We start from the raw sequence: 25,005 nt of genomic DNA, 5'->3' as shown, positions 1-25,005 counted from the left end.
GGTGGGGCTCTTTGGCTTTTCACACGCCCAGCGCCCCTCCCACCCCAGGCTGTGTTTCTGCTCCTTGCGCTGCACCTCCTGTGCCACGTGCCCGCTCGCACATGGTGTTTCTGTGAGCCCCCGAGAAGTGCCTTGTGTGGACTGGAGCCTTCGAGTCTGAGCTCCAGCATCCACTGCAGGCCTCCTCTGTGCCAGTGCCCTGCTGGGACCTGGGGAGGATCTGCAGATGGAAAAGCAGGCCTTGGCCGCCCAACTCAATATGTGACCTTGGGCAGTTGGCTTCTCTGAACCTCAAGCTTCCTTGGCAGTGAAAGGGGTGGATGACCCATGTCTCCTTCCCCTTTTCCTTGGGCACATCTGTGCTGCAGTTGGGGACAGACGTGGCTTCACAGGACCCTGAAACGGCAGCTAGACCAGAACTTCCTCCCCGCTGGGGCCTGTGGGGCCTTGGGCCAAGCTTCGCCGGGATGAAGGGGGAAAGGGGTTATGCTCTCTGTTCGGTGCAAAGACCCACCCCCATGTTTGCCTGCACTTTGGCATTACCAAGCGCCTGCTCCCACGCAGGGTGCCCGGCTTGGTACCGCCCCCGTTTTAAAATGAAAAGTCTCATGTCCAATGGGACACTTGGCCTGCCGGCCTGCACCCTGCCCACCCCCGTCGCTGCTCCCCCGGCTCTGCAACAGGTCTTCCCCCGTTACCTGTGGGTTCTGCTGCCAGTTGGGCAGGGCTCACTCTAAAGAAAGGAAAAAGCTGATTTCTTCCCCACGTTTTGGGAGAATTCAAAGAGACATAGACCCCCTTGGAAGGTCTGGAGGAGCCAGGGCTGAGCACCCCTGTTGGGGTGCTGGTGTGGACATGGCCAGGAGGCCTGGCCTTTGTTCTGACCCTGCCTCTGACACAGCTAGCTGTGTGACAGCTCCCTCTGGGCCTCAGTTTCCCCAGCTCTGCCCTTCTCACCTCACATCAGTACAGTGAGGATCATTACCTCGACAGCCCTGCCTTTGCGTTCCTGCCGCCCTTTATATTCTTCAAGGCATTTTTCTGTCTGTTCACGTCCCATTCTGGCCTCGCTACTCCCAGGAGGCGGGCGGCACTAGGACCTTTATTCCCACGTCAGATAGGAAGAAGCTGGGGACACAGGCCGTTTGCCTTGTACAAGGTTCTGTGGTTTACAGAGCCCTTTCCGTGTATTGCCTCTGGGCTCCTAGTATCCCTTGGGAGGTGGGCTCAGCAGGATTTGCTGTACCAGTTGTACAGATGGGGACACTGAGCCCACAGTCGCACGGGATTTCGACTCCTTAATGGTTTGGGAGAACGTAAAGGATGAAGCCTGATGGGTGGGTGGCCGGGCTGTGGCCGCGGTGTGTGGTGATTACCCGTAAGTGGGGGTCACTGGCTGGCTGGTCCTCTTCCCCGCCCTACTCCCAACTTTGTCAATGGCTTCATCAGTAGGAGACAGATGCAAGGGAAAGGAGGACACAGAGAGGAGTGGGGAGAGAGAGGACGTGGGGTGCGGGGGAGAGCGCTGGGGAGGTAGCGGGGAGGGGTGGGGTCCAAGCAGCATCGCTCCTTCCTCTTGTGGTTCTCACAGCCTGTCTGCACCGATTCCTGACAGATGGAGGGAAGGGGAGAGCTGGTGCCAAGAGGCTGTCACCGCAGGCAGGCAGAGCGGGGGGGGGGGGGTGCTTTGTGGCTAGTGTTTGTACGGGGAGGGGGCAGCAGCTGGTGGGCTGCCTGCTGGGCCTCCTGGGAGCCTGCTCCCCGGGAACCGTGGTTGGCAGGGTTGTAGATGCGGGGGGGGCAGGAAAGTGGGCAAGGGGTGAGCCTGCCACCTGCCTGGGACTGGCCGTGCCCTTGCCCCTGTCCAGGCAGACAGCCACCCGTCTCTCCTCTGCTCCCTGCTGCCAGCAGGGCCCTGCCTCCAAGGACACCTCCTACCCCCCTGACCGGGTTTCGGGGTGGATGGGGGCTCTGGAGGCTGATGCTGAGCTGTGGTCAAGGTGGACCAGGGCAAGGAGAGCATAGGCACCAGGAGGCCGTCGGGATCACAGGGCCACGAGGGGCTCAGAGCAGGTGGGGCCTGACCTCATGTCTGCAGGGCCAGAGCGCATTCGCTGAGCCTCCCCGGGTGTTCCCCAAAGCCCCCTTCATGCCGAAGGGCCTCTTGCTTTTTCTCCAGGCTCTGACACGTGTACAGGGGTGGGCAGCCCTGGCCCGGGGGTCAGTTTGGCAACTTCAGTAGCTCTTGCTTTTTTAGATCGTGGGTTTCTCCAGGCAGGGTTGTGTCTCATGCTCTCTTTCCCAACTCCCGTTGGCCAACACAGGGCCCAGCACAGAGGAGGGGCCCAGTGAATGCTTGTTGAGTGAATGGATGGATCTCTTGCTTGCACACCTCCTGGGACGGAGACCTCACTTCTTTATAAGGTAGTTCTTTTTATTTCCAAAAACAGAGTTCTTTCTGAGAGGCCCTGTGGGTCCCAGGCCTGTCACAGGGGCTGTACAGAGCCCCCTGGCTAATCCTGCTGCCTTGGAGCTGCCCCATAGAGACCAGAGAACCCCCGAGCCCACCTGGCTCCTCAGTGGCACCTGTCAGGGCTGGTCTCCACTAACCTGGGGGGGGGTCGGTAATCATAGCCATCGTTTATTGAGCTGCCGCTCAGTGCCACGTTGTACCTCACTCGACCCTCAGGTCAGCCTGATAAAATAGGTACTGTTTTTATCCTTCATCATGCAGAGGAGAGAAATGAGGCAGAGGTAATGAGAAGCTTCCCCAAGGTCGTGGGGCTAGTGACTGAGTCAGGAAGTTGGGGGGTGAGCTGGGGGGAGGGGAAGGCCTCCTGGGGCAGGACTTGGGGGGTGTGTGGGGCTTGGCCGGGCTGAGGAGGGTTATACGCTGGAGGTAGATCTGACCCTGCACCACACACTGTCCGCTCCCTCCTCCCTACACTGTTCCCAGACACATCCTTGACACCAGGACTCCAACTGGGTGTCCCTCAGGTGAGCCCTGGGGACCTGGGGCCCAGAGCCCCTTCTGTTCCCCTGGTTGTGCTCCAGGGGGAGCCCCAGGACTTTAACATGGCCTGTCCTGTTGGGTGATCTAAGGTGTGCAGGGTGATGGCTAGGGGCCCAAGGTGTTGGGATGGGCAGGTGGGAGCTGGGCCTCCTTCCTGCTACTCCTTAAAGTTGGTTCTGGTCAGAGGTGTCCTCCACATTAATATTAATGATGGCAATCATTAATGATAAATTATGGTGTTCCCGGCCCATGCCAGGGCTGGGCTGGGTGCCCTGGGGGAAAGCCGAGGGGAGTAGAAGGGGGGGACCAATCCTGAGAGCCGTGGGTGCACCTTCCACTGCATTTTTCTCTTCCCCAGAGCCTGACACAGGCTGGGCCCTCGGGGGTCAACTTAATAAAGTCTTAGTGGTTGAAAAACAGATACCTCTCTGGTGGGACACCTACTGCCCAAGGGCCTGCTTCTCCCCTTCCTCCATCATTGACAGATTGATTCCACTAACATTACTGCCAGGCCCCGTGCCCACCCAGCACGGCCCCCACTGCCTGACCTCACCCCTTGCCGTGGCTCTCGAGATCCTTCCAGGGGCTCTCAGTGAGCGTCATGGGTGACTGTGGTCCCCTGACCCCCCTGACTGTGTGACCTTGGGCAAATTAGCTCCCCTCAGAGTGCCTTGGTTTTCTCATCTGTACAATGGGGTTATGGTAGTTTCTTCCTCAGAGGACTATGAGGAGGATTAAATGAGATGGACGATGAGCACAGCGCACGGTAATCACTCAATAATGTTTGTTCTTATGCTCAGGATGGGGTGGGGGGGGAGGAAATGAAGATCTCGGAGCACCTTGGCTCTCCACGCATGACCTCAGGAATCCTCTGACAACTCTGTGAGGGGAGATTTGTCTTGTTCCTTTGCTGATGGGGATGGTGAGTCACAGAGAGGTAGGGTGACTCACCCAAGGCCTCTCAGCATGTGAGCGGCAGATCCGAACCCTGGTCTCTCAGGCTCCGAGGCCCATGCATTTGTCACTGAGCCAGGAAGGGACGAAGGGCTTAGCCTGAAAACTCCTTTGGAATTGGTGTTGCAAAGGCTCCCGGCTTCCTGTGCTGATCTTCAAACCTCCATCCCCCAGATCCCGAATCCCTCCTAATCCTGGGAAAGAGGCAGCCCCGGGTCATATCCATCAGCAGCTCTGAGTGCTCTCCCCGGGCCTCTCATCTCCCGCGTGAGCTGGGGAGTGGCAGGCGAGGGCCTGGACTTCGAGGACGGGGGATTTCCCGACTCGGTTGAAATCTGTCACAACATTCATATTAATTAAGCCTCGTTAATTCAGCCCTCTGCTTAGGCAGAGCTCCTGACAGCAAATTACTCATAAGTGAGGCAGTAAATTTATTGCTGCATTTTCCCAAACACTCAGCAGCAAAGAACATGCCCCGGGGAAAGTCAGAGGAAAGGCCTGGAGGGCAACTGCTGCATGGTTCCTGCCAGCCTGGACCACCAGGGACCGTGACCCAGAGAACGGCGGGGGTTCACCAGGGGACCTGGGTGAGGATGGGCTCTGGTCCATTCAGAGCAGGCTGCCTGGAGACAGAGTGAGCGTCCCCTCACTGGAGGCATGTAAGTGGGAAGGCAGGGAGCATTGCAAGTCCCCCTGGGCTGGCCCGTCGTCTTCCCGCCTCATCCGTCTCACCCGGCAGACCGCGCTGGCTCTGTGCATTGTCTCCTCTGACAGTGCCTTGGAGTCCCACAGTAGGGCTCGTAAAGGGTGAGTTGGGATCTGGACGTGAGCCCCAGAGACCACCCTGGTGTCTGTAAACACCTTCCTCTGCAGTGAAGTCTGAGGAACCGAAGTGTGCAGGCGGGACCAGACAACCCGGCCAGGGGTGCTGCGAGGGGTCTCTCCCTCTCCTGGGTTATAGGGTGCTCTTGGAACCAGGATCAGGACCACATCTGGGCAGATGACCCTTGAGTCCGGACCCCCCTTACTAGGCTAGGTATCAGACCTCCAGGTGAGGATGCAGGCTCTCCCGGGCAGTGGGAGCCCCTCTCCCTCCCCGGCCCCACAGTCCTTCCCCCTAAGGTCAGCTTCCTTCCTTGGTTTCGAACTGGGCCATGCCTGGGACATTTGGAACAAACCCAGGCTCTGGGTACATAGAACTTTTGAAAAATTAATTAGAGCATTAAATGGTAGCCCTCTGGGAGAATCCCACCATCTGGCTGTCTCAGGAGAGGCAGGAAAATCTATGCCTATCTGTCTGTAGCGTGTGAGCATCACATGAAGCCACCTGTGTGTGTGTGAGTGTGTGACCCGTGTGCTGCGGTGTGTGCACAGCATGGCGTGTGTGTCTGTGTTTGGTATGTGGTGCACATCTGAGTGTGCAAGTGGGCGGTGTGTTTGTGTGCATGTGTGCCCATCTGCATGTGCTGTGTGCATGCGCCCGAGGGTCTGCATGTCTGCCTGAGCACACTTCTGTGCCCAGGCCTGGCTTCTGGGGGCAGTGAGTCAAACTGAGCTGTGTGCAGAGAGGGGGCAGCCTCTCCACCCTTCCTGGCTGAGGTGATGCTCACAGAAGGGCAGGTGGGCCGTGCACAGGTGGGACAGGGGTAGGTTTGGCAAGTGCACAGCAGGCCTGCAGGGGGCGGGCAGGGTGGGATTCTCATCCCCTGTTTGACAGATGGGGAAACCCAGGCCTGCCCAAGCGCTGAGCCAGTGTGTGGAGAGGCCAGGACTGGAGCCCTGGCTCTGGGCCCCCTGTGCAGTGCTCTTTTCACACCTTTGGCTTCTTTTATGCTGTTGGGTTTTCATGGAGGCTCAGAGAGGTTCTTGAGAGGGTACCACTCACATTTCTCAGGGTTGCTCAGGGGGCAAGGTCAGGACTTGCACTGCAGATCCTGTATCCTTCTTACTGCGTGGAGGAGGGTGGAGTCAGGGCAGAACACTGGGCCGATGGATGGTCACTGACTTGCTGTGTGGCCTGGGCCCATCCTGTCCCTTTCTTTTTTTTTTTTTTTTATCAATTAGTTTATTAATTTTTGGCTGCGTTGGGTCTTCGTTGCTGCGCGTGGGCTTTCTTCGTTGCTGAGCAGGGGCTACCCTTCATTGTGGTGTGCAGGCTTCTCACTGCAGTGGATTCTCTTGTTGCGGAGCACAGGTTCTAGGCACGTGGGCTTCAGTAGTTGTGGCACATGGGCTCAGTAGTTGTGGCGCACGGGCCCAGCCGCTCCGCGGCATGTGGGATCTTTCCGGATCAGGGCTTGAACCCGTGTCCCCTGCATTGGCAGGCGGATTCTTAACCACTGAGCCACAAGGGAAGCCCCATCCTGTCCCTTTCTGAGCCTCATGGGTGTTGTAGGAACTAAATAAGGAGATGCATGCAAAGGGCTTTGTAAACCTCAAGGTGTGGTAGATAGACGAGGGCCTGGCCCAGGGGCGGCTGCCACACTATGCTGAGGGCCACGTGTCTCCAGGGTTCCCTGAGGAGCAGGTAGGAGGTGGGGCCCTGGACGGAGGCTGGTGCCCTCCCCAGCCTTGCAGAATGTGAACCTTTCCCCGGCACTATCTGGCTGGGTGCTGAGTGCCGGCCCTTACTGTCTTCCAGCTCCAGTCTCCCACGAGTGGCTTGTGAGGATGAACTAGAGCAGGAACAGGGCTCAGAGAGCAGTGGGACCCACCTCTTCTCCAACGGGTGGTGACACTAAGGTCCAGAGAGGGTGAGTGCCTTGCTCAAGGCCACATAGCAGCTCAGGAGTACCGCTGGGACCGGAACGCAGGCCTCCTGGCCCCTGGCTCTGTTCTCCTTGGTCCTGTGTCTTTGGAAAGGGAGAAGAACAGAGAGGTGGTTCCTGTATCTGCAGGGAGGGAGGTGGGGGTACCAGCCAGCTGGAGAGAACTTAGGATCCCCTGAAGCTCCAGTTCATTATGCATGAATGAAGGATTTTTAAAGCATTGTTTCAATGATTGTTGTTTTTACTGTGTATGCAGAATGCTGGATGGTAAAGATGGTTTGTATCTTGGGCTGTAAGTTCTGTATAGATAGAAAAGCCCCAGGCCTCAAGATTGCACATGTTCTTTCATTTATTCATTCATCCAGCATCCATTTCCTAAGCATCCCCTTGGTGCTCACCATGTAGATCTTATCCTGCCTCCAGTGAGCTGCTAGTCTGGTGGGGAAGGGTCGTTGAGTGACAGGAACACGGGGTGATGAGGCTGTGGCCAGAACAGGCCTCAGATTCCATGTGGGCTCATGGAAGACTTTTCAGTAGAATGGGAGAACCCCAAAGAATGAGGAAGATGTGCCCACCAGACACCCTGGCCTCACATGGGCTTGACCTTGGACAGGCTAACCATTCACCCAGAAATGGGCCGCTGGGCACCTTCCAGCTTCACTCCCCTCCCCTCCCCCATGCAGCTCTCCCTGGGCTCGGGCCCACACCCAAGAATGGAGGAGAGGCCCCCTTAGAGGACCCTGGCTGTCTGTAGGTCCATGGGTGGAGATGGCAGGGCATGCTGGTGGCTGGAGCTCGCCGCCTGTATGCCTAGGTGGGCCAGTCTTGACTCTGCCCCACTCAGGGTTATGATCACGGGGGGATTAGTGGCGACACCACTTCTAAAATAGCTTGTCCTTTGAGCCCAGCTGGCTGCCTGGCCATGATTCCACCTGGACCTTTTTCTCCAAGGAACAGCCCTTCTTTATACACAGAGAAACCATGTTAGGAAGAACCAGGAGGCCCAGGATGACAATGGCCAGGCCTCCTGATGCCCTTTAATAATTGTAACAAAAACTTCCTGAGGACCTACTAGGTACAGAGCCTGGGGGTGGGAGAGCGAAAAAGAAAAGTTGAGAGGAACTTGCATCACTACGTCGGGCACTGCTGTGTTATCTTATAAGCAACTACCCTGCAAGTCAGGATGCAGCATCACAATTTTAGATGAGGGAAACAGGTGCTCCGAGAGGTCAAGTAACCTGGCTGAGGTCACACAGCTAGTAAGGGGCCAAGCCAGGATGTGAGCTCTGCTTCCTTAACCTGCCCCTCGTGGGAGGAGGGCCACAGAGGGCTGCAGACGAGCATCTTCCAAATCTCTGTACTGGGAGAAAACGTCCACTTGAAGAAAAGGCCGAGGAGGATGGACTTGTCATGGGTGGTGGGCGTGCTCACGGAGCAGGCTGTTTCAGAGGCAGCTTCCCTATCAGCCAGGCTGTGGTGGGACCTGTCTTGTTGGAGGAACCATGCTGGCTCAGAGCCCGAGTGATGGCCCCCTGTCAGAGGGGCTCTGAGAAGTGGCAAGGGTCTAGGCCAGGATGCCAGTGGGGCGTGAGGCTCTGCTGGGCACCTGCCTCACTCCCTCTCTCAGCTCACTTCCCACGGCCGCAACCGTCTCCTCCTGCCCAGCTCTGGCCGGGAGCCCTCACAGAAGTCCTGCTGGGGCCCTGGCCGTAGACACCGAGCTGCGGCCCTTGGCCATTAACTCTGCCTGCGCTGCCTGTCCCTTAGCTGGCTGCAGAGAGGTGGGCGGTGCAGGCCAGAGCCCTGGGCGCTGGCCCAGCAGGACCAGCACCTGAGACACGGCCACCTCTGAAGATCTTGCCTAATGGCAGGGCTTACCAGCACCTAGCAGGCTACTTGGCGCACAGCAAGTACTTGATTCTTTCAGCTTCCAGAAGCAGAGACTTGAGACTTTTCAGTGGGAACAGGGGTCATCAGAAGCTTGGCCCTCCCAGGGTCCTTCCCAGAGTGCAGGACTAAGGGTGTGTGCTGGACCCCGACTGTACCAAACTCTTCCTTAAGTGGGCCGGGACCCCCTCCGCCATGAGCTCTCGCCAAGCGGTCCAGTGGCAACACGTGGGCCTGCCTCTTCTCCCCCACTCCGGCAGAGCCATCTCCCAGGAAACGTGGAATTTTCCCTCATTCCCTTTATGAGGGTGCCAGGGCAAACAAACAGCCTAATCCAGATGAGCGCTAGGCCACAATCACAGTCTCTTTAGGGGTTTTCCCTCTATTTCCAGCAATTTTGAGAAGCCTGAGTAATTGGTATTCCACACAGGTTAATAGAACTGCTGTCTCCTCTGTATTATGCCTTAATTTCCTTTATCACATAGCAAGTTGGAATTAATCGCCGCTCTCCTTCCTTTTTCCCACCGAAACACATTACCAGCCTGTCTGCTGGTTAAAGTCATCTTGTGGCAGCTCTTGGCTCCTTTCCACTTCCCTGGGAATCTTTCTGACCAGAGCCAAAGAACAAGGAGGGGTGAAAAATCCATTTGTACGAAGTGGGGATCTCCTGTTGAGAACTTATTTCCCTCCCTGTTCAAGAGGAAGGAACGTGTCCAGCCTCCAGCCGGCACAGCTGACTGAGTCCCCTGTCGCTGAGAGCATTCAAGAGGGCGGGATGGCCATATGTCAGCGGTGGGAACAGAGGATTCCTGCACTGCTGGGGGGGAAGGGACAGGCCTTTGCCACTCCTGGCGCTTGGATTAGATTCGGCGATTTGAAGCTTCTAGGATTCTGTTGTTTGTAAGTTTAAAATTTTCTCTGTGATTTCCAAGTTGAGAAGAAGCTGTGAATCCATGATCCTACCATTGAGCCATTTGGGTCTAAGTACTTTTAAATCGTGCGCTTTAAGATTCTAAGATACTCTCATGGAATTGGAGATTCTGTTCTGTGACTCTAGGCTATTTTACGATTCCATGAGCCTCTTAAGCTGCAGTTCTGCTCCATGACTGGGTCTCAGGAGGGAGTGTAATTGCTTTGCCGAGGCTGCTTTGGGAGTGTGAAAAGCCCAGGCCTTCTCTGGCCTCAGTTGCCCCGTTTATGAAATTGGAGGGTTGGACCAGAGGGCCCTCCAGGTCCTGCCTCGCAGGTGTGTTCTGCCTGCAGCTCCTTTAGCTCCTTCCGAGCTTCGTCCACACAGTGCCCCGTCAGCGCTGGCCACCCCACGGCACCTCTGGGAACCCAGAAGCTTTTCCCATCTGAGCCACACCCCTTGCCCACTTGCCCCCAGCCCTCTCTCATTCCAGCAGGAAGGCGACCCAGCTCTCCTCCAAAGTCCCAGCAGAAAAGCCGGTGGGGGTGATAAGAAGAAATAAACCGGATCATTGACAAGAGCTCCGTCTTCTTTGTGAGCTGAACAGTTCACTCTACAATTTCAGCATCTAGGATCTCCTTTAAATCTTGCCTCCCAAGAGGTGTAGTTACTGATTGTTAGCCCCATTTTAGAGGTGGGGAAACTGAGGCTCTGAGAGGTTAACTCACCTGTACTGGTGAGTTCCAGGACCCTGTGTCGCTTGCTGCTTGCTCAGCTGCCGGCCACATGCAGGCTGCATTGAACGAGGCGTGAGCAGCCCGAGGTGGTCAGTGTGATGAGGGAGCCCAGGGGCATCTCTCCCCAGAATCTGCTGCAGGGTGGGGTTGCCACCCACACACTCATGCTTCTCCCCTGGAACCACCCCTGGGATGTTCCAGGGCTTCAGAGAATGGACCTTGTTTCCTTCCCAAAGCACCAAGAAGCCAGACAAGAAACTGCCTTCTTCATCTGCTTTTAGAATCTACCTTTTCCTTCTGGATCAAACGGCATTTCGCAGGGCGGGCTTCCTCAGCCCCCACTGCTTCCCCATTGATGCAAAATCACCCCTTCTTTGAGGTCCAACTCAAAAGGCTCCTAGCTCACCGCCCCTGTCCCCCAAGCACCCCTCACCCCCAGAGACGAGCGGCACTGGTGAGAGCTCCCCAGGGCTGAGTTCAGCATTGTTTTCAGCTGGGGCACTGAGGCCCGGAGAGGGAGATGACTGTCTGAGGCCACACAGCAACCTCGCCACCCTCGATTCCTACCTTGTTCTGGGTTGCGGCCGGCCGTTATATCTGAGTTCTTGTCTCCTCAGCTTGGCTGTAATATCTGTGAGGGAAGGTCCACCTCTCATCCTTTGCTTTCCTTGTCAAGCATTAGGGATAAGATGCCCTGGGTTCTGGTCCTGCCTTGAGCTCTGTGACCTTGGGACAGTCCGTTGCCTTTCAAGGGCTTTTGCTTCCTCATCTCTCAAAGGGGGTGATGCCCCCTGCCTCACAGAGTTGCTGTAAGGAGCCAGACTGAGGGGCGGGGGGCTGAGGTCGTGAATCTGCCGCTCAGCACCGCATTCATTCAGGATCCCAGTTCTGCCAGATTTCCTTTGGCCTTCGCTGAGTTTCCAGCCAGACTCTCCTTGTCCCCAGAACAGCCCCGCGGTTCCCCACGTCTGAGCTGCTGCTGCTTTGTGGCCCCTGCTGTAGGGCCCTTGCCCCCTCTCCATGGAGCACCCACCCTGAGCCATGCACGTGCTCTGCTGTCCTCACCACCCAGCTGCACACCTGCCTCCCCTTCTAGACACGGGTGCTGACTGCGCCGGCTCGGGGCATGTAGCCCTGCCCGCACGCCAGGAGTGCCCTCTGTCTGTCCCTTCCACTTTCTACCTGGAGGGGTACCAAGGCAGGCCTGTGAATGGTGCACATGGAAAACCTGACTCCTTTCTCCTTCGATGTCTAGATGAGGAGACCAAAGCACGGGGAGGGCAAGGGACTTGTCCAAGGTCACCCCAGTGGTCAGGGGCAACCTGGAGTAGTGCCCAGGGCTCTGAGGCCCAGGCCACTCAGTGGCACCTCCCCCGCCACAACCCAGGCCTGGGTTTGCAGAATGCCCCCGGAATAGCCCTGTGAAGGGCTTTCCCATAGCCAAGGGCCCAGCTACAGTGGGAGGGGAAGGTTTGCATCTCCCTGAGGCCAGCTCCACAGGGAACCTTGGGATGACTCACTGAGCCCACTCTGGTCTGGTGGAGCCTCCCGGGGCCTCCCAGGCTGTCAACAGGGAGATGAGTGATGTCCAGCCAAGCTGCAGAGCTTCGCCTCGGCGCTGACGGCCAGGGTGGGCACAGCCTGGAAGGCTTGCTGCGGGCACTGTCCAGGTAGGTCTGACCTGCCAAAAATATGGCAACAAAACAAGTACCCTGTGGTGACTCGAGCTTGCTAGTGTCTGGGCTCTGGCAGGCCCCAGGCAGGAACTCCACTCCTTTGGGCCTTGTCGGAGGTAGAGGGCGTTGTCAGACGCCATCAACAGCTGATGCTTGAACTGGCCTTGAGGAGTGGGGAGAGTTTTGCCAGGTAGAGATGAAGAAGCACCTCCTGCAGGTGGAGCTGCACGAGTGGGACACCAGGTAGGCAAGCCCACGGTTTGTCCATGACCGTTGGGTGGATGTGGAGGCGTTGGTAGCTAGGGGTGGGTGAGAGCAGTTAGCAGGGCAGCCTGAAGTGTTCCTGAGCACCCTGCTAAGACACTTGGTCAGATTCTAGGGGAGATGGGAACCAGCAGGACCAGGAAAGGTGGCTTTCTGATGATGGAGAGGCCTCCAGCGGGACAGTGGAGGATTTCCAGTGTGGATTTCCGGCCCCCTACCTGGAGTCACAGCGGTGGATTGGGAGGGCCTGGGGACTGAGCCACAGATCCCCTCCTTTGCCAGCCTCACTCTGGACCTCTTTTTAGCACCATAACTAAAAAGAAAAGGAACTTAGAGGTCATCTCGTCCAATCCAGTCCCGTCGTGGAGGAAGAGAGCCAGGCACAGGGAAGGCAGAGGACTTATACAAGGTCACACAGTAGAACCAGGTCCCCAGGCCAGTGGTGGGAGAGAGCCCAGTGCCAACCCCGTTTGCAGTGAAATGGTCTTAACCGCTTTCCAAATAAAAGCTAGCAGCCTCCCAGACACAGGCCTCAACTACTTTGCAGAGCAGTGCCCTAACCCTCGGGCCTCCTGTTGGGCACCCAGTGGGCCAAGGACCCCTGGATGGCCGGCAAGTGGCTGAGGGTGGCAGAGAGCCCATACCAGCCTCCTGGGCAAGAAACCCAGGGCCAGCACAGAGGGGGTGCCCCAGAGAGGGTGCCCCAGAGAGGCTGCAGCCCAGCCAGCCCCAGGGGATGGATTTCCCAATAACAGGGTGTCACTGCCCATTTATCACCAGGATAGCCCAGTGGGGCTCCTCTCAAAACGCTTCTCCTACCAGCCTAATTGGTGAAAGCGTTTGCATTTTCCACTCAGGTGGGGCTGCTTCCCAGCTGCTGCCTTGTGGTCAGAGGGTGCGGCATCCATTACTGCCTATGGGGGGGGTAGTGGGGAGGGACTGCCCCTCCCCCAGACAGGTGGGGGTCATCACTCCGTCATTCACTGCTTCGTGCCACCTGGCTGCTTGGGTAGGAACGACTGGCCACCCGGCTTTTACTCCCTTAGCGAACCCGACGCAGGCTACTGACTGAGGCAGCTTCTCGGGCCCCTCTGGCCTGACCTCCTCGCCCACCGCTGCAGAGTTTTGTCCAGGGAGCCCTGGGTTTCCCACTCGAAGTCAGCGGGGTGGAAGCAACAGAGCCCAGAGAGGCCTGGCGGTGTTACCCAGCTTGTTGATGGCAGAGCCCGGCTGGAATGAGACCTGGAGCCTTTCCCTCAGCTGCAGAAGAGCTGTCCCTCTTCCCGCTGGGGCTGGTGATGGGAGAACGAGGCCTGGAAGGTAGAGTCTTTGGCAGGCTCTGAGGTCTCCTCGTGGGAGGCGGAGCTGTGACTGACTGGGGTTAGACTGGAAGGTCCCCAAGTTCAGAGGAGACTGAGTCCCCACTGGGGCCAGCCAAGTGCTCTCACCTGAGTGGAGGGACAGTGTGTGGCTGGGAACCAGGCAGGGCTCTGGCTGGAGGTCGTGGAGGGTTTCCTAGCCACACCTTCTGCTTTCTGGAGGCTCCTACCCTGAGGATACTGTGAGTTTCCCTCTAGCTGTTTCCTTGCAACCTCAAATCCCAGCGCCAAGTGGGTGTCCCGTATCCGGAGTGGGCAGTCCTGAGCCTGGAAGTTGGTCAGGGAGTGGCCGTCCTCTCCATTGCTGCCTGCTTCTCCGAGCAGCACCCCTTGCACGGTGCTCGGTCCTTGTGCAGGCGCCCGCCGGGGACCCCTGCTGATCCCATCCACCTCTCCCCCACACCCGTTCCCCCCCAACCCCCTCACAGCTGTCACTGGCTTAATACCCCTTTGTCCACAAATCACTGCGACAGGAAGACCCCTTTGTCGTCGGTCCCTCGGAGACGTGCATCTTCCCTGTGGCGACAGGGAGACCCACATATCCCAGTGATGACTTGGACCTCCCTTGGTGACAGCGGGACCGGGGTCGGGAAGCGTCCGAGAGCAGCTGGGATGTGCCAGGGCCTGGAAGAGGGACTTGGCTTTGGGAAGCCCCAGGTGGTCCCCTGGAGCAGCACCGTGAAGCACAACCCACCTGTGTCATAGAGTCACAGACCCAGAATGTCAGCTGGAGGGGGTCCTTAAAGATATGTTCACCTGAGGAAACTGAGGCCAAGGGGGGGGAAGTCACACGGTCTGTCAGAGGTGTGGGACCGTAGGTGTTCTTTGAGCACCTGCTTGGCGTCAGACTCTGTGAGGGGGACGCTGAGCTGAAGGAAATGTTGGCAGGCGCTGGTGTGTGGAGTCAGGTGGACACCCGGCTGAGGACGCTGTGTCCAATTTAAAAGCAAAGGCACCCTCCCCAAAGAGTGACCCTCCCACCCCCGCTTCATTCTTTTATCTTCCGCCTGAAGCCCTTCACATGCCCACCCCTCCCCGCCAGCATCTGCTGCTTCGTTTCCTCTTACTCCCCAGGTGGGATGCGAGGGTGGAGGAGAAAGCGGACTCAGATGTCACCTGCTGATGGATGGTGGTGGCCTGAGCCCCGGAGCCCGCTGGGCAGCACAAAGCCGCAAGCTGAGCCCCTCCCACCGCGCTCCGTGGGTGTCGGGTCGCTGTGGGAACGGGTTGCCTTTCTGGCACCACCCAGAGCCTCGAGTCTGACTGTCAGCGTGGACTCGGGGACACAGTCCCTTGCAGGATGGGGTCGGGGGGTGTCTACAGCTTGTCGACACGTGTGCGTCACGCAGTAACTGTCCTGGAGTCCCGTCAGGAGGCTGAGGGTGTGTGGATCAGGGTGGTGCAGTCTTAAAAACTTGGGTCCTTAGAGAGTGAGCACCTTAAACCCACAAAAGCTATTCTAAATGTTGTATTAGACTCACGGGATCTTTAAACTGAGGGTTTTTAGGACCATCATGTGTCGGGGGCGGGATCGGGGGCGGGTTTGAACCCAGTGCTGCTGGACCCCAGAGCTGCTGCCGCTGGGCTGTGAGCCCAGGGTTTCACGGCCCCACCAGGGCTGCTAAGGGAGTGATGGGGTCCCCTCTCTCGCCCTGCTTCCAGTCGTGCAGCTCCATTTTACTCTATTTTATATGCTGGGGTTTCACTTAGGAAAAGCATCCCTCTGCTTCAAAATAAAGTTTTCCAGGCCCGGTGCTATGCTGCAGCTCTGGGCCAGGACCCGCCTCAGCCTGAGGGTGGCTCTGGCCGGCGGGTGAACAGGCAGGCAGACCGGGCTTCCCGGGAGGGGATGCAGGTTGCTCTGGGCCACTGGCTCCTCCCCCTCTCGCTCCTGCTGTGTTGTTGCTGCAGCCAGAGAACACTCCGGGTCTGTCGTGCCGTTGACTGGGGTGACAGTTTAATAGTAGCTTCCTGGGCTGTCATTTAAATCTGCCTGCCAGGTTAGTAGGCCGGGGCCGGCTGGCACGCCCCTGCCCCCACCCCGGATCTTCGTTCTGCTGGCAGTGGTCGTCTTGGCAACGCCAGGGCCTGGCGAGCTCTGCAGAAGGGTAACCGTCGGGGGGAGCAGCTCTTTCATCTCCCCGACCCGGGTACAAGTGGCCCAGCTGCCTTAGGGCTGGGCGGCAGGGCCAGAGCCAGGCCGCTCGGTGCTGGTCCGAGCCTGAGAGAGGAAGTGGGAACAGACGAGTCCCTTCTGCGCACAGGGCTCCAAGGTGAGGGTTTACCTCTTTGCTCTGCCAGACTCTCAACTGCCCTGGGAGGGAAGGGACCTGCCCCAGGTGGCTCCGAAACAATGTTGAGCTGGAATCACCTGTCTGTGGGTCTCTGCTCTGCCCTCAAAGAATGTTCCCTGGGGCCCACGACCTGTCTGCAGAAACCTGAGGGCGGGCAGAGCCTGCATCTCTCGCATCTCCCTGTCCCGTGTGGCCTAGTATTAGTTCCCCCCAACCCCATCCTGGGCTTGCCTCTAGACATGTCCCTGCTCTTAGGACTGGGGTCTCCCCAGTGGAGTCCCCTCAGCTTCACTTTGCCCCAAGTACTCCAGGAATGCCTTCTCCTGTTTTTCATGGCTTGGTGGAGCTGGCCCAGAGACAGAAGATTGGGTCCCAGCCTCTGCTGTGTGACCATAGGCCAGTCCTTCCCTTCTCTGGGCCTCATCTTCTGATCTGAGGGGCTGGCACTATAGCAGTGTTTCGTGAAGTGTGGTTCATTGGACACTTGTTTCTTGGGAAATTAATAGACGTGGCATCCAACAAAGACACTCCTTGGCTAAACAAGTTTGGGAAGTGCTGGAGGAAACAAAATCCATCTGATATCTTTACTGTAGGCCTCTCAGGGCCCTTAGTAAGCCGGTGGGCATCATGAATCTTCAAGGGGAAGGTAATAAATCTTAACCCAAACCTCTGGGTGGACGGTCCTGCAGCTCTCTGTCCTGCCGTCTGCCTCTCTCTTCCTCTGCCAGGGCCTGATGGTCCGTGTGCACGGACACGCCAAATCCTGAAGGAGGCCCAGGCAGCTTGGAGCCATGGGTTTTGTTGGCTGCCCTGTGCTTAGCAGGGGCGGGGTGAGTCCCTAGGTGAGCTCAGGGAAAGCCAGGTCCCTGCACTGGGCCTCTGAGGGCAGCCTGGTGCCAGGTGGGGCGAGTTGGCCCCTGGCCTAGTGGAGCTCCCAGGTCCCTTGCCACTTGCCTCCTCCCCAGCCCCAAACGGCCATTCCGCTGGCTCCTCCACACCCCATGGCCTGTTATCCCTCTCCCTGGAACACCCTTCTCTGCTCTCCTCACTCCCACGGCTTGGATGACCTCTCTTCCTTGAACACAGTCCCCTCTTCCAGGAAGCCTTCCCTGCCCCCTGGGATGGTTGGGTGGCCCTCGCCTGGCTTCCTGGCCACACAGTGGGACTGGGGGTCAGAATGCCTGGGCTCAGGCACAGCCCCTCCCAGAGACACGTGCTGTGCCTTGGAGCAGCCCCTTCTCCCCAGGCCTGACTTCAGCTTCTAGAACAGGAGAGCCGCAGAGGGGACTTCAAAGCCCTGGGCTCTGACAGGACAGAGCGTTGTGATTGCCAAGACGAAGCCACACCGAGCAGCTCCACCCGGCAGTCCTGGCTAATCTTTGTTTTGAAGCCTCCTGTCTGCACTGGGGCTGCAGGAAGAGCATGGGTGGGGAATAACAGCACGAAGGACACACATTGTCTCGGGGCAGGACGCCTCTGGGGGCGGGGAAGCTGGGAGATGATGAGTGATCATAACAATTTCGCAAGATCATAGACTCTGGGCACAGAGGGCTGAAGATTCAGTCAGGTCCGCACTTGCATATCCAGATGAGGAGGCAGGCCCATGTGGCTGATGAGCCCAGTGTCACACACATAGCAGCTGGAGCTGCTGCCTTCACACGCCGCAAACTTGCACCTTTCTGCTTTTCAGTTCATAAGGTCCTTGCACCATCCTTAGCCTGTTTGCTTCTCACAACAACCCTCTGTGGTGAAGCAGAGATTTTATCCCTGAATGTAGGTGAAGAAAGTGAGGCTCAGAGAAGTTGTGTAACTTGCAAAAGGTCACACAGCCCACAAGTGGCAGAACAGAGTTCCATCAACCGTGAGCAGCCTGATGCTTTCCTTGGCCTGCGTTCTTGTTATAATTAGCAGCTCCCCCTTCTTTTGTCCTGGATTTCCCATTCTCTCCCCCTCTGCCCTGGGGTTGGCCCCTCCCCACTGCCCTTAGGAATCCCAAGTCCTTTGTGGCAGCCCATCTGTTGCCATGGCACCAGATTATGATGTCGCAGATCCTGGATGACTGTGTACTGCTCCTGGGCTGTGGAGTACAGGGATTCACAGAGGTGGGAATTGTCCAAGGGGTGACTGGCATGGAGGGACATAAATCCCTGGAAATATAGAGCCACGGCCTCGAGCCCAGCTTGGGAATCACCCTGGAAGCTGGAGCCAAGGCTCCAAGGCCAGGAGAGTGGGGGCTGGCATGGTTTGCTCTGACAGCTTCAAAAGACTGCCCTGCCCTCATCTCTTGGTGGGGCTGATGTAGCCTCTTGACAAGGGGCTGTTGGGCTCTTTACACTGCACAACCTGACACTGGGATGCTTGCTCAGATCCCTTTTTGCCTTTTGACCTTGTGTGGCAGTGCTGCCTGGGAAAGCCACCATCCTCACTTGCCCAGAGAGGGAAGGAACTTGCCCAGGGTCACCCAGAGAGGAGGTGGCCGTGCCAGGGTTCAGGCTCAGCTCTGCTTCCAAATCCTTCCACGTGGTTACACTTCATACAGGGTCTGCCAAGGTGGTTTAGTCTAGTCCCCAGCCTGAAACTGACCATGCTGCCTCAGTTTCCCCAGAGTGGTCCATTAGCAAAGCATAAGTTGTCACAGGCCCAGGTTTATTTTACCGCACATTTCTGGGCACATTCCAGGGGAGCCCTTCATGCAGGTGCCTCTGGTCTGTGGTGGATCCGCCACATTGCCTTGTCCTGCAGCCCCTGGGATCTAGTCCAACTGCATTTGCCTCTCTGGGGTCCTCATTTTTTGCCCGATAATGCTGAGGTGGCTAAGGGACTTAGTATAAAGAGTCCAAGCTTTGGAAGCTGCCACATGGACTTGAAATCCCACTTCTGCCACCTACCACCCTCACCTCTTTGAGCCTCAATTTCCTCTTCTGTAAAATGGGATTAACAACAGCTGCCAGAATAGCTACGAGGAATCACTGGGATATTGAGTGAAAGGTGGCAGGGCAGAGCAAGGGTGGAAAACGTCCAAACTGGTCATGACAGTGAAACAGGTCTGTTCCCCAAAACACCACCATGGGACATGCACCCGAGCCTGCCATTTCCTGGCCTCAGTGCTGCCCTTCAGGACTGTGATGTTGCTTGTGGCCGCTCTGGCCTGTCAGGACTTGGCACACTGTGGGAGGCCAAGCTGACTCCCAGGCTCCCAGGATGCCAGGGAGGAAAGGGTCCGTGGCGAGCATCTGGCTGGCCGAGGCCCAGCGATGGAGCCCCTCCATCCCCTTCTTCGTCAAGCCTGCCTTGCTCTCCTGGGGTTTGCTGGTCATGCACTCATGCTGACGGGCTGGGCGGACTTCTCATCCGTGTGCTCAGGGCACAGACACAAGCTCACTGAGCACTGAGCTGAAGCTTCCATGGACTTCCCACCTATTCTTGGGCTTTTCTTCCGTATCTGATGCCCCTGGGCATTTTGTTTGGAGAGCCATGGTGGGGAAGAGGGACGTCTGACTGTGAGGTCCAACTGTGGCTCTGCTCCTACCGAGGTGTGACCTTGGTCATGTAACTTAACACCCTGGAGCTGAATTTCCCCACATGTCAAGTAGGGACAGAACAGGCCCTTTGTCATGGGGTTTCCTGGTAAAGTGCCTGGCACAGAGACTGGCACACAGGATGCACTTGGAGAATGTTAGAATCGGAAAAAGAAAGCACTGGAATATATGTTTCTTTTTTGAATGCTGAGCTTCCTGTGGAAGGGGCGCCCTGGTGCTCATATTAGGAAATGCCCCAGGTGCCGTGGTTCATAAGTATACTTCCTTTCTGATGCACTATAAGCCATGATTTACCAAAAGCCGTGATTTACCAAATACCACATTGGTATTTATCACCCATGTGGACCCCTCAGTGCAGGGCTCAGGGAGGGCTTTTTGGGGGTCCTGGACTGGGAGGCAAGTGAGCTCGTTCTGACTGCTGCCTTCCTGTGTTTCCCTGGGCCAGCCCTTTTCTCTCTCTGGGTCTCAGGCCCCCATCTGTAGGTAGACTCTGATTCCTCTGGTTTCTTCCAACCCTGCACAGGCAGAGATGTTCTTCTAAGGAAAGTGTGAAGAAAGCTCAGCTTAGAATGCAGATGTACTGCAAGGATTTCATTGAAAAGAAAGACAGAAATGGAATGGATTCAGGAGGCCTAGCATCTGTCCCCAAATCCCTATTAGGCTGCTCAGTGGGGGAGCAGTCATGTGGCTCCAGAGGGGGCCAGAGGGCCTGTGGGAGGATTTACATAACCCAAGGCTGGTCACTGGGAAGGAGCTTCCCGGGGAGAGGGAGAGCCTGGCCCTGGAGGTGCGGGAGCAGAGGCTGGACAGCTACGTTTCCGATGGGTTCAATGCCCTGCACTGAAATCTACCCTGAGTTGGGTCCTGTGCTGAATCTGATGCAATCCCTGCGCTGGGGGAGTGTCAGGCCAGTGGAGGGACAGGGAGGGAGAAAAGTAAACCCTGTTGGTCCCTGTGTTCTTGTCCCAGTTCTGCTCCCAGCTGGGAGTTCTGCTCCCAGCTGCTCTGACCTGCTGTGTGCTTCCCCTATGAGGGCACAGAACACCCCATTTCCTTTGCTTCTAATTAAGGCTCAGACCATAAAAACAGCAATAGCTGCTACTTACTGAGCATCTGCTGTGTGCCAGGGTCTCTGCTGCCTGATCTTCATACATTATAACTTCTTGTTACTTCTCCTTGGAGCCCTTTGTTTCTTTCTCCCCATTATATAAATAAGAAAACAGATGCTCAGAGCTTAAGTAACATCCCCAAGATCACACAGATAGAAAGAGGCAGAGCTGGGATTCCAACCCCCTGTGTGGCCATAAGCGCCTTGGGAGCAGAGACTTATTTGGATGTCTTGCCCACAGATTCTCTTTCCCTCGCTCTGAACAAAACACACCTCATTAATCTTGCTACAAGGTGATCATTTACTTTCATAATTTATTATCACCAGCTCCCTGGTGCTTGCAGAAGGAGCCTCGACTTCAGTCTGGTTGTGGGGAGCAGGAAAGGCAGGTAAAGGGACTGAGAACTGGCTGAAGGGGCTAAGGCAGCTACCGTATGTGATCAGGGAAGGCTTCCTGGAGGCTGTGACAGTGGACCTGGCCTTGGGAGGAAGAGAGAGGTGTGATGGGAATGGGCATTCCCCGGATGGATGAATCCTGTCACCCTTGTTGAACCTGGAGAGCAAGGCCAGGGATTGCCCGTCTCCTCCTGGTGTGGAATGAATAAGCCTTTCTCTCCTGTCCACTCCTCTTGGTCAGGGAGGCTATGGGAGGTCACGTGGTCCAGCTTGCAGACCAGCACAGTCTGGTCACCCCGTAGCCACCTGAGTGTATGTCCTAGAAAAGCCCCGTGCCCACCAGGCCCCTCACGCTCTTCTCCTTGCCCCGCAGCCAAGAAGACCTGTGCGGACAGCGACTTCACCTGTGACGACGGCCACTGCATCCGAGAGCGGTGGAAGTGCGATGGCGAGGAGGAGTGTCCCGATGGCTCGGACGAGTCCGAGGCCACTTGCAGTGAGTGTTGCCCCTAGGCTGGGGGAGGGGACCTGGCTCTGGGCTTCAGTTTCCTCATCAGGTCTTCCCGGTTGGGAGGTTGGGAGGCTCTGGTGAGGTGATCTGTCACGCACAGCCTCAGACTCACTTTGTGCTGAGCCCTTGCCAGCTCCGGGCTGACAGTCCGGTGCCTCTAGCTGCTGGTGTCTGGTGACCTGTTTCTGGACTTTCTTCCCAGCCCTCCGGCAGGTTGGGCCCTGCTCCTGTAGTTCCAGGAGCTAGAAACAGCCCCTTTGTGCCCTGCTGCCCAGAAGTAGCCAGAGCACATCCTCCAGGCCTCCCCTCAGCCTCCCCCACTAATTTGTTTCTGAGGACTCTAATCATAATTCTAATAGTGCTAATGGCAGCTGGTGCGTATCGAGCATTCAGTATGTAGCGGGCACTGTCCTAAGCGCTGTGTATGCTTTCATTCATCTAATTCCCACAGCGGCCTCATGAGGCAGGTACCGTCACTTTCTAACTTTTGCAGAGGCGGACACTGAGGCTCAGAGAGGTTGAGTGACTTGCCCAAGGCCACTCAGCAGGGATTTTGAGACCCCAGCTCTGTCCTCTGCTCTGGGTGGGCTGATGGCAGCGAAGACAGCCAGGGGTGAGGCGAGGGCCAGAGCGGAGCCCCAGGCCCCCGCCTCCCATACTCAGGCTTTGTCTCTCTGGGATTTCTTTTCCAGGCCCTAATCCTCAAAGCAAACTTACACCCACCAGGTCATTCCATGACATTTGTTAAATTAAAAAGGAGATGAGACGGGGGCAGGGAAGGACCCGGTGGTCCCGGAGGCAGAGCTTCAGCAGAATGAGCCTGAGACAAAAGGCCGGGGTGGGGGCCGCACGTGGAGGACAGAGGGCGAGGCGGGGGGGGACCTGGTTGGGGGTGGGGGTGGGGCTGGCAGGGACCTGCGAGTCACAGTCCCGGATCTTCCTTAAGGGTCACAGTCACCCCAGAGGCAGAGGTGGGGACAATGGAGGCCAGCGTCCCATCTAGGGCTGCGGCTGGTGATAACTGGGTTTCCTTGTCTCCTAGCAACAGAGCTACCAGTCTCCGTGGGAGAGAAAGAGAAAGGGAGAGAGAAAGGGAGAGCAGGAGCCGTCCCCGCCCGAAACAGGGCACCCCCTCGTTCCCTTGCACAGCTGCCCTGCCTTCCCCGGACTTGCTGCAGGCCCTATTCTTCCCTCACCCCACCAAGTAGCCAAAGCTGGTGCAGCCCCAGGTGTCTGGGCCCAAGGGCAGCCCAGTGCTTTGTCCTGAGCTTGGCTTCGGGAGGAACAAAGCCCAGCCACGCCCACTGGTGACTCATCCTCCTGGCAACCTTGGGAGGGGGGGTGGGTCTGTTTAGAGAGAAAGAAACTGAGGCTGGGACAGGTTCAGCCACTTGCCCAAGGCTGCCCAGCTAATATAGGGCAGAGCTGTGTGCAGCCCAGAGTGTGTGTTTGGGCGGGGGGCTGTGGCCACCATGGCAATCAGCTCGGTCATCCAGACCCCATGCCTGCGGTTTCCCTGGACACTGGAGGTGGGAGGGGAGGGGGAGCATCGTCAGGGTCATTCCCGGGGTCTGTCCTGCTGCCTGAGCGCTGTGCTTCCCCCCCCCCCCCCCGCCAGGTCTCTGTCTCTTTGCATTGACGCTCCTTTTCATCTCCCTCCTGCCCAACCCTGCACTGCCGGGCTGCCTCCCTTCCCTGCTTGCCCCTCCTCCCTCTCCCTCTTGCCGGCTCTCTCTGCTGCCCTGCCCACGTTTCCCTCTGTCTTCCTCTCGCCATCCCAGCACTTGCTGCCTTCCCATCCTCTGGGCTGTGCGGGTGCCCTCGGGCCTCACGCCTCCTGCCTCCCAGGCCTGCTTTGTGTTCAGCTGTAGAGCACGGTTATCTGACCATTGAGTAACTGGAGGCTTAGGGAAGCTGAGGGCCCTGCTTCCAAGACACACAGGTGGTTCATGGCTGGTCTGCCTTCCAGGACAAAAGGCAGGCTCCACAGTGTCTCTGAGGCTTGACAGGGGGCTCCGTGGGAGCTGCCACCGAGGCCACACCCTGGGGGTCGGCGGCCCGGCTCTCCTCTGGGCTCTCCCAGTGATTCACTGTGAGGTCCTGCATACTTTCCCGCCCCTCTCTGGGCCCTAGTTTCTAACAGTCCAGAATTCCAAAGACTGTGATTCTAAGACTCCTGGACTCCTAGGATTCTGAGGCCGTCTTTCTCCCTTGCCTGTACCCAGCTGGGGCACAAGGCCTAGGATCCCACTTTCCATGCACAGTTACATTGGTCACAGGTGGGCAAGGTCTGTGGGTGGGGAGGGCTGCCTGGGGGAGGGCAGCCAGAGTGGGTCCTTGAGGGTCAGGCAGAATTTGCGGGAGCAGGATCTGGTAACAGGCTTGCTCACAGCGTCCTGACCAAGTGAGAACCCGGCAGCCAATTCACTGCCCATTTAATTGGCGTTGTCATAGCAACCTCCACAGCCTACCAGGTTCCTGGGGACTGTGCCAGCTTGCAGGATAGAGCCCCCTGCCTACCTGCAAAGAAAGATTATAGGCAGTAGTAAAGGGTAGTGGGTTTGATGTCTGATATATTTGGGTTTAGGTCCTTTAACCTGTGAGACCTCAGGCAAGTTGTCCAATCTCCCTGAGCCTCAGTTCATTTGTCTGCAAAATGGGGTAATGGTACCTACCCTACGGGGGTTATGAGGATCAAATAAAAAAAATGCACACAACGTGTCAGTGCTGGAGCAAATGGCAGGGTTATTTTATGATTACGTTTTGACTATAGGCCCTCTCCCCAATTTAAAGCCTTAGAATAGTCTAAGTGAGCGGGGTTTGCAGGGAAGGGAAAGGAATTTGGGAGCAGGTCCCCCTTCTTGTGTTCCCCCACTATGTCATCTGCCCCTCGCTGTCTGGGGTTTCTCCCAGCTCTGTTTCCTTCTGGTTCCGGGTTCTGTGTCTATCAAATTGAGCCAGGAGTCACAGTGGGAAAGCGGGGACATTTGCCTAATGAAAGTAGCATTTCAGCTCTAATTATAGCTCACTTGACTGGGGCCATTTGTGATCCACCTTCAAGCATCTGTTGGGAGGGGCGTGCAATGGGGGTGGGGAGGTTAGTTCAAGGGGAAGGAGTTACAATTCTGGGTGCTGCTTCTTGAAAATGAGGTTTTTTTCATGCATCTTAGAGCCTTCCCATCTGAAAGGGGGACCTCACAGATTAACCAAGCGTACCTTCCTATCAGAGACCAGAGATTTTATGAGATCCCAGCAAGGTTAGAGGCCAACCCAGCTGACCCTGTGAGAAGAAGCTTGGTGTAACTGCCCCCTTCTGCACAGTGGGACGTCCCATGTCGTGCCTCCTGGGGCAGCAGCTAGACCCTGTAGTTCCCACTGCCTGAGCCGCTGGTCCCCTCGGAGCTGGCAGTCCCCGTGCGGAGGTTGTCTGCCCCTGTGCCTCTTGTGACCTGACACTGCAGATGTGCTTGCTCAATAAGTAGCTGTCAGGCACTTTCATTCTTTTATTCGACAGACATTTCCCTTTTTGTTAATTTGTGAACTTATGAATTAGAGAAAGTACCATTGGA

General features: G+C 57.1%; 1 protein-coding gene across 4 annotated transcripts in view; it reads left to right on the top strand.

The window, feature by feature from the left end:
* Nucleotides 1-25,005, top strand: part of LRP8 (LDL receptor related protein 8) — an 80,711-nt gene that overhangs the window by 15,406 nt on the left and 40,300 nt on the right. For all 4 annotated transcript variants that reach the window (XM_060022265.1, XM_060022256.1, XM_060022285.1 and 1 more), the window contains exon 3: nt 21,299-21,421. In XM_060022265.1, coding sequence (XP_059878248.1) covers nt 21,299-21,421 — 123 coding nt within the window. The remainder of the gene's footprint in view (nt 1-21,298; nt 21,422-25,005) is intronic.

The sequence above is a fragment of the Delphinus delphis genome, chromosome 1 (assembly GCF_949987515.2).
Source record: "Delphinus delphis chromosome 1, mDelDel1.2, whole genome shotgun sequence".
Lineage (NCBI taxonomy): Eukaryota > Metazoa > Chordata > Mammalia > Artiodactyla > Delphinidae > Delphinus > Delphinus delphis.
Note: the sequence above shows the minus strand (reverse complement) of the source record. Positions and strands in the feature narration are given on the sequence as shown.